Source organism: Perca fluviatilis, chromosome 24 (genome assembly GCF_010015445.1).
Source record: "Perca fluviatilis chromosome 24, GENO_Pfluv_1.0, whole genome shotgun sequence".
In the NCBI taxonomy this organism is placed as follows: domain Eukaryota; kingdom Metazoa; phylum Chordata; class Actinopteri; order Perciformes; family Percidae; genus Perca; species Perca fluviatilis.
The window spans coordinates 21,156,254-21,165,689 of NC_053135.1; the positions used below are offsets into that span (position 1 = coordinate 21,156,254).

The 9,436-nt window shown below is 40.9% G+C and overlaps 1 protein-coding gene across 1 annotated transcript; it reads left to right on the plus strand.

Annotated features, from left to right (window-relative positions):
- Positions 1-1,707: 1,707 nt before the first annotated feature.
- LOC120554012 (adhesion G-protein coupled receptor G7-like) lies at positions 1,708-9,301 on the plus strand. Its single transcript, XM_039792560.1, has 8 exons — positions 1,708-1,814; positions 2,790-2,894; positions 2,982-3,091; positions 3,198-3,347; positions 4,251-4,339; positions 7,539-7,687; positions 9,005-9,118; positions 9,297-9,301. Exons 1-8 carry the CDS (start codon positions 1,799-1,801, stop codon positions 9,299-9,301), a joined length of 738 nt encoding a protein of 245 aa, XP_039648494.1. The 5' UTR covers positions 1,708-1,798.
- Positions 9,302-9,436: the final 135 nt, after the last annotated feature.

Here is a 9,436-nt window from a genome sequence, read left to right on the forward strand (position 1 = left end):
ATTGTATCTGAAGTCTCTTTTATATAGACCTTAGTGGTCCCATAATATTGTATCTGAAGTCTCTTTTATATAGACCTTAGTGGTCCCCTAATACTGTATCTGAAGTCTCTTTTATATAGACCTTAGCGGTCCCCTAATACTGTATCTGAAGTCTCTTTTATATAGACCTTAGCGGTCCCCTAATACTGTATCTGAAGTCTCTTTTATATAGACCTTAGCGGTCCCCTAATACTGTATCTGAAGTCTCTTTTATATAGACCTTAGCGGTCCCCTAATACTGTATCTGAAGTCTCTTTTATATAGACCTTAGCGGTCCCCTAATACTGTATCTGAAGTCTCTTTTATATAGACCTTAGCGGTCCCCTAATACTGTATCTGAAGTCTCTTTTATATAGACCTTAGCGGTCCCCTAATACAGTATCTGAAGTCTCTTTTATATAGACCTTAGCGGTCCCCTAATACTGTATCTGAAGTCTCTTTTATATAGACCTTAGCGGTCCCCTAATACTCTATCTGAAGTCTCTTTTATATAGGCCTTAGCGGTCCCCTAATACTGTATCTGAAGTCTCTTTTATATAGACCTTAGCGGTCCCCTAATACTGTATCTGAAGTCTCTTTTATATAGACCTTAGCGGTCCCCTAATACTGTATCTGAAGTCTCTTTTATATAGACCTTAGCGGGCCCCTAATACTGTATCTGAAGTCTCTTTTATATAGACCTTAGCGGTCCCATAATACTGTATCTGAAGTCTCTTTTATATAGACCTTAGCGGTCCCCTAATACTGTATCTGAAGTCTCTTTTATATAGACCTTAGCGTTCCCCTAATACCGTATCTGAAGTCTCTTTTATATAGACCTTAGCGGTCCCCTAATACTGTATCTGAAGTCTCTTTCCCAAAATTCAGCCTTGGTGCAAAATTACAGCCACTAGAGCCAGTCCGACAATGACCTTTCCTTAGGATGTGCCATTTCTGTGTCTGTAGCTTTAAATGCTATTGATGAGGGAGGTGGAGGGGTGGGGGTGTGGCCTTGACCAACTGCCACTTTGCTCGTTTGAAAGTGGGAAAGGGGAGGTAACCTTGCTCCTTATGACCTCATAAGGAGAAGATTCCTGATTGGTCCATCTGAGCTTTCATTTTCTCAAAGGCAGAGCAGGATACCCAGGGCTCGGTTTACACCTATCACCATTTCTAGCCGCTGGGGGACCATAGGTAGGCTGGGGAAACTCATATTAATGTTAGAAATCCTCATAAAGTGACATTTTCATGCCATGGGCCCTCTAAGGATGTTACAGACGGACCAAAACATCGTTAACAAAGTTCAAATCATTGACTGTTTGAGAGGAACATTGGAGTTAACATCTGAATAAAGTTTTGTTGAGTTGTTGAATTTAAGTGACAGTTAACTATTTCCATTTTTATGACCATCCAGTATTCTTAGCACTATATTATGTATATATGTATATTCTTAAAGATCTGTGTGACGTACGACTATGAGTATTGTTTGTAATAATGTCTCCTGACAGCTGTTCACCTGGCCGGTAGAGCTGGAGTTCAGTCCACCATAACATCATCAGCACCAAGTATCACCGACACAACAACCACCACCACCACCCCTGCTACCAATACTACTACTACCACTGCTGCTGCTGCTGCTGCTGCTGCTACTACTACTACTGCTGGTACTCCTACTACTCCTACTACTGCTCCTCCTGCTACTACTACTCCCCCTCCTCTGGTTTGTGAAAACGGATATCCTTGGAATGGCGTCTGTAACTGTCTGGATGAATGGACCGGAATGAACTGCTCAGTAGGTAAGTCTGACTCATTTAAAAGAAAACTGTATTTCCTGAGTATTTAAATACCTGACAGTAGTTTCACTTCATGCTCCTCTGGAGATCTAGGAACAGAAACCCGGTGACCTTATGGCAATCTTCCTGTTGACTTTGTCTGCCCTCGCCTCCAAAATCTTATTCTCTCTCAAAATGGAAACACTTTATGGAAAGCTACGTTGAGTGTATAATGTACCAGTGGTAGTATTAACCTAAAACACTGGCTCAAGGCTAGGGTTGGGTACTGAAACCTTAACATCCTAGAGGTTTAGTCGCTTTCTTCCCACATGGATCAATCTGAGACGAAGAGTTCAGTTCAGCAAATTTACTGAGTCCAATATAAGAGTTACAACACAATTGTGGGTTCTCAATCAGAGTCTAAGTTTCGCTAGCAACAGACAAAAAGTCGAAGCTTGGTCCACCATGATGTCCTCCAAATTGTGAGCTCCGATCTGTTCTCTCCCTCAAGCTGTTATCCTATCCTCAAAGGATGGGGTGTCTCCTAGTTTCTAGGCAGAAACTGGTATCTTCACAAACACACACCAAGGCTCTGTGTGCTGCAACTTTCTCTTCCGTTCCCGCAACCTTCAAACAATGCACCTCTATGCCATAAAAGACTAAACAATTTTTATGACTTAAGATTAACTTTCTGTGCATCAGAGGTCACCTGGAATAACCACTTCATCAATGACTAACAGCTCTTTTGCAACAAACACATACACACTTTTTGTTAATAAAATATTTCTACACCATCCACTAGAGACTTTGAAAAAGACTTTCTTAATGTCACCAACTGTCTGATAGTTTCTTGTTTAAGCACCGGTAACAGAAATAACCCAAACGATACCCAGCCCTGCTCCTCAGTGGATTCACCTTCTCCATTTTAGACTTTGGGCTCCATTTCCAAGTCAAACTGAGCAACAAAATCTTCATCTTTTGTTAAACTTGTCCTTGCAGCGAGTTTCTGCGAAGCCCAGAAGGTGGGGGAATTCAACTTCCCACGAACATTCATCGGCCGGTACGCTTATACTAATGAATTCTGTCCACCAGGAACGAGTGGCGGTAAGTTTTATTAGTTACTCTTATCTCCATCCATATGGTCTCCCATAATGCACTGCTGTTTTAGAGTCTTTTACCGTTTCCTTGCAGCGGGTAAACCCCAGGCTTCGACCAGATGTTCCAAAGGGAACACACCCCCGAGTTTCCAGGATCTGCGCGTCCTCCAGTGTGGACAGACGCTCGCCAACATAAAACAAAATGTGAGTCAACAGGGAAGAAAAAGGCAGAACAAAAAACTATCACAGACAGGTAAACGACAATAGCCTTCAGGGAAGAGATACCTGAATAATGTGTTTCCTCTCTCAGCTGACCGGCCCAGCAGATTTAGAGACGCTGGCGGCGAGCGCTCGGATGCTGACGTCCTATTCTTACTATTCTCACTATCTGACGGCTGAAGAAGTGACGACGGCCGCTCAGATCGCCGACACGCTGCTGTCGTCTGTTAACGTCTCACAGGTACGAAACAATAAACCTACAGAGAAACAACTCTTGCACTTTTAAACCTGAGTTACAGTGAGTTTTGACTGGGGCTGCAACTAACGATTATTTTCATAGTCGATTAATCTGTTGATTATGTTCTCTATTAATCGATTAGTTGTGAAATGTGAAAACATGGTGAAAAATGTAGATCAGTGTTTCCCAAAGCCTAAAATGACGTCCTCAAATGTCTTGTTTTGTCCACAACTCAAAGATATTCAGTTTACTGTCACAGAGGAGAGAAGAAACTAGAAAATATTCACATTTTAGAAGCTTTTTTTAATAAAAAATAGACACAAACCGATTAATTGATTATCAAAATAGTTGGCGTTTAATTTAATAGTTGACAACTAATCGATTCATTGTTGCACCTCTAGTTCTGACTGCTGTCTACCAACGGCACAGAGGTACGAAACAACCAAGAAGAAACTCACAACAAACATACACATCTTAAACTTCAGTTACAATATGTTTCTGTTTCAGCAGACGCAGAACACTAAGCCACTAACCCATACCAGTGGATATATATATATATATTTTACTCTTTACGATACTGTTTATATTGCAGTGTCATGAATTTATGCCCAAAAATATTGGGATATGCAATGACTGAATGAATTCTTAAAATGTCGCAACTTTGCTCAAATGTTCAAACTTTATTCTTGAAAATGCGATGACTTGTCACAAAAAGATGGGGGCAGCGGTGTTTCCAAATGTCTCCGTATTAGGGGCTCAGAAATGCCGCAGTAGTGTGGACGACCGGTGTAAACGTAGCAGAAGATACTCTTTTTTTAACCCAAATGTAGCAGAGGAGATGAAGCTTGAGTCTTAACGATACTCTGTGTGTGTAGCAGAGACTTTATTGTTAAAACTGTGTTTCAGAGCGTGAGGGAGGCAGCGGTAGCGACCGTCAGCAATATTATGTACTCCCACCCGCCAGACAACAACCAGGAAATCAACGCTACTCAGAGGTAAAATACTCTACTTTGTTTTCAGAAGCACACTGACGATATATATGATATACAAGACAATATATTTCTGTGTTGTGTGCAGCCTGATGCTGACCCTAACCTAGCTGTAGGCTGTGTAAATCTTTATATATTCCTGCATATATGTGTGTGTATACAGCGGGGGAAATAAGTATTGAACGTGTCAACATTTTTCTCAGTGCCTAGAGGCCATGGCGGTTGACTGCATTACTAATTGGTTTCTTTGAAACAACTGTACATGCTTCTTCCTGGTCTTTCTGAAAAACTGTGCGACTGGTCCTTAGTTCTTCGACAACTCTTCTAAGTATTCTATGGACTACTATGTCAGAAATCTTGTGAGGAGCACTTGAGGCCTGTACTATGAATCAAGTTTAACATGCCCTGGATGTATTCCAGTTCCCCGGCTTCACCTAACCTCACTACCGCGGTCCTGCATAACCCGTATCACGATGGTGGTTAACAACTAGTTCAATCAACCCAGGGTTTCCCAATCCAGCAACGCGTGCGTCCACATAAAAGAGGCGGGGTTTGCACAACATGACCAATCACAAACATCTAGCAGAGCCACATATTTAACATAAGAAGAGCACACTATAATTCTACATAAATATGAAGAACACAGACATGGTTTTACAGGGAAAACGCAATACAGTCGCTGCTTCCTAAAACAGGAAGGAAAGCTGGCAAAAAATATCCGACGCTGTAGATGTTTAAATCACAACTCTTATCAATATCACTTCACCATCAGTCAGGACCAAGATCTGACCATAATTACACTTGTGCTTTCCATAAACTGTCATTGGTTTAGCCTATTATTCAAGTTGCAACCGTGGCAGGGGAAGCGATCGTGAGAGCAAATACAAAATATAAAAACATAATTCAAACCGATGTGCGCATTGGCGACAAAAGGCTCAAGAAGCCAATAAAGATACGTAATTCCCTCCTCTGAAAATCTCTATCATAAAAATACCCATCAGGGAATGTTAACGGAGTTGTCGGTCTCTAAATGTTTTAACTTTTCTGAGTACACCTCTCTCTCTCTCTCTCTCTCTCTCTCTCTCTCTCCGCTCACTGAGCTCCAGATCTTCTAAGAACAGTGACGCTGTTATCAATCGAGTATTGATTGGTCAGTAGGCGGTGCTTTTACACCACTTTATCGTTAATCTCCAACATACCATAATGCTCCCGACCAGGTTAGGCGTTCAGCATAAGATACCACGGCGAGTGAACCCGGTAACAAGTGATCCACCTTCGTGATACAGCAAACCCTGGGTTGAACCTGAAGTTACCTCGTTAACACCAAATCTTGCTTCGTAGTACAGGCCTCTTATCGTGGTGGGTTAATGGGTGAAATGATGTTCTTTACACCTCCGGATAATGGCCCGATCAGTGCTCACTGGAACTATCGGAAGTTTAGATATTCGTCCGTAACCAATGCCATCTGGAAGTTTTTCTACAATAAGCTTGCGAAGGTCTTGGGTTGGGTATTGTTTGGGTTTTTTCCGATACCGGTACTAAAACGATACTTTTAAAACGGTGCCTGAACCGAAAAGAAAAAAAAAGGGTACTAAACAGTCGGCGACATTAAAGAATGTCAAAATGTAATGATTTCATAATAATGTAATAACTATAACTTATAACAATAACTTATTTCACCAGTAAATTGCTGTTGAACGACAAAAACAGCCACCAGATGGGAAAAGGGTATTTTACAATAACTTTGAATGCACTTCGAAGGTTCCTGTTTTAAATGAAAGTACCGTCTGTGTTGTTTAATTCCGACAATGGCAGCTGCTGCGTTGCCGAGCAGACTGTTAGGTCCCGCTGTTAGAATCCTTTACAGTGAAATACAGTCACACTTTACACTGTTTAACGTTAGCTGTCAGTATTTTAACCGTTGGGTTTAATCCAGCTGTTAGCTAACGGTAGGCTAACGTTACCTGCTGTCAGTTGTAGTGTAAAGTCGGGCACCAAAATGAGGAACGAAAATTTTTGTTCTTATTAGGGCCCGAGCGCCGACAGTGGCAAAGGCCCTATTGAAACTGAAGGAATTATTTTCCCGTCAAATGAATTGGCTTTCTGAGGGGCTTAATATATTCAAAAACTCACCAAAATTGGCGGTCGCATCCAGTCTGGCGAAAATTTACGTATTTTAAGGGTTTCGGGAATAGGCGCACAAAAATGGCTCAGATGTCGAGAGGTACAACAAACTTCATTAGAGCCATACCCTAAACCCAACAGGAAGTCCGCCATTTTGATTTCAAAGTTCGAAATTAGTGCGATTTTGGCCATTTCCACATGCCGTACTTTAACTCCTCCTAGAGCTTTCATCCGATCAACTTCAAACTCGGTCTGTGCCATCTTAAGACGTTAAAGATGAAAAGTTGTTAAAAGAAAAACTTTTCGTTATAGGGCGTGGCCGTGGCGGGGTGGCCATTTTGTGCGTTTCGCCGCCAAAACAGGAAGTGGGTGTAACTCGAGTGTACATTGTCCAACTGGCTCGAAACTTTTCAGGATTCATAAGAGTCTAACCCTGAGGACAGGGGGCAGGATTGCTTCCTAAATATTGACAGATTTCAGCTGGTTTATTGGCTTCCCATGTCTTTTTTACATCCCTTTTTCTTCATGTGTTCAATATTTATTCCCATTATCATTCCACTTTATTACACATAACTTTTGTCAAGGACGTACATGTTTTGATTTCTTTGTATGTGTGGATTAGGTGGGATGTTACTGACATCTGGTGAAGATTTCATTCCAATAGCCCGATCAGAAATATATTTACTGGGAAAAATGTTGACGCGTTCAATGCTTATTTCCCCCGCTATATATGTGTGTATATATGACTATATATTCTGTATATATGTGTGTATATATGTCTATATATTCCTTTATATATGTGTGTATATATGACTATATATTTCTGTATATATGAGTGTATATATGTCTATATATTCCTGTATATATGTGTGTATATATGTCTATATATTCCTGTATATATGTGTGTATATATGTCTATATATTCCTGTATATATGTGTGTATATATATCTATATATTCCTGTATATATGTGTGTATATATGTCTATATATTCCTGTATATATGTGTGTATATACAGTATGTCTATATAATTCCTGTATATATGTGTGTTTATATGACTATATATTCCTGTATATTTGCAGCCTGACAAGGACCTTGTCCAGGCTGTCGGTGGACCTGAGTCTGATCTCGGATCAGCTTGATTCTAAGGTGGTTCAGCCAAACATCGTGGTCCAGTCTGCTCAGATCTCGGCAGCCGACACTCAGGGAGTCCAGTTCACCGCGCTGTCAGGTGACTATTATCAGCCAATCAGCAGCCTCTCAGTGTCTGCTCCTTTAACCAGGGGTCAAAGGTCAGATGGAGATGTTAATAGAACAGAGTTCAGGGAAGCTTTTCATGGTTTTATTATTCCGTCATTAATCTGCTCACTGTTTGGTCTTTCTTCTGCTGCTCTCTCGTTTTAATTTTGTAGTTTTTGCAGCGTTTAAATACCGAAAGGTTTAACTTTTAGAGTTCCCGAGGATATCGTTATCTCTGAGAATCCTAAGTAAACTTCAAAATTAATTAAGTAATTTGTTATCTGTCCAAATAGTAAAAGTCTTAGTACTCACAAGATTCAGGATCGGCTTCATGTTGAGGGTCTACAGGAGCCTAAAAGAGACAAAAAAGAAAGGAAATCACTCTTTTGTAAATAAATAATGACATTTGTTGAAAAAAGCATCAACGGTTGCAGTGGTGGGTGTTATAAGGAGCTCTTGTTACAAAACGTATGGCACTATGGTAGACAACATCCAGTTTTTTGAGGAGAGAGTTTGAGGCAGTTCTGTATATGACATCACTGAAATGGAGAATTGGTAAAGTTGTCATTTTCAAGTCGATCCTGGACTTAACTTTAGATTGAAGGTGGTTTATGTGTTGCTGGAAGGAGAGGGAAATGTCTAACCAGACACCTAAGTATGTGTACACCGCCACATTTTCTAATTCCAACTCATCGAGCGTGGTAATGCTAGTCGGGTGGGCAGAGGTGGGCATTGATCAATTGAAAAGCACAAACTTGAGTTGATGAAGAAGAGTTAGGCAGTAGTTGGAGGTTTCAGAAGCAGTGCTGGATGGCGTTGAAGCTCTCCTGAAGGTTTGATAGCACATTATCCAATGAGGGGCCGGATGTCTACAGGATTGTGTCGTCTGTGTAGAGGTGGATTTTGGAATGACCAGCATCAAGAGTCAAATCATTGATGTATAGGGAGAAAAGAGTCGGCCCGAGAATCGAACCTTGTGGCACCCCCATGGAGACATCCATAGGTCCCAACAGCAGGCCCTCAGATTTAACGCACTGGACCCTATCAGAGAAATAGTTAGTTATGAGAAAAGGTTGTGGAGTCTGTCAAGAAGAATACGATGGTTAACCGAGTCAAAGGCCTTGGACAGGTCAAGTTAGACTGCTGCACAGTAATGCTTTTTATCAATGGCGACGGTGATGTCATTTATAACCTTGAGGGTAGCTGTGGTGCAGCTATGACCAGCACGGAAGCCAGATTGCGTAGCTTTTTTTTTATTCTGAAAATATGTCCCCTAACTAACTGGCTGTGTTTTTCTCGGTGTGTTCAGGATGGTCATTTAGTTTCGTTGCCGACCGCATCCAGCTGGACACCAACACATCGGCCGTCGCCGTGGAAACTGGCTTCACTGCCGACGCGGTCGTTTACCTCAAGTTCCCCCCAGGTGAGTTTTCTCAGAAAACTCAACTTTGTGCTGCGTTTTTTAAACAACATTGCTTTCTGGCATTTTTGTCTCTTATTTTCACCTTTTTTTGGTTTGAGAGAAAGAGAAACATTAAAAATCTCCAAATGTTTTCTAAATCTTACAACTTTGTTCTCGTCAACGTTATGACTTCCTGTAGTTTGACCTGAAACTAATCCAGATGTTTGACTAAATCCAGATGAGTCAATTTACAAACAGAAAACTGAATGTTTTAGGCAATTTTTATAGCATTATTTACATATTTTTTTTCAAACCTAAAAAATAAATGTTTTTTGACAA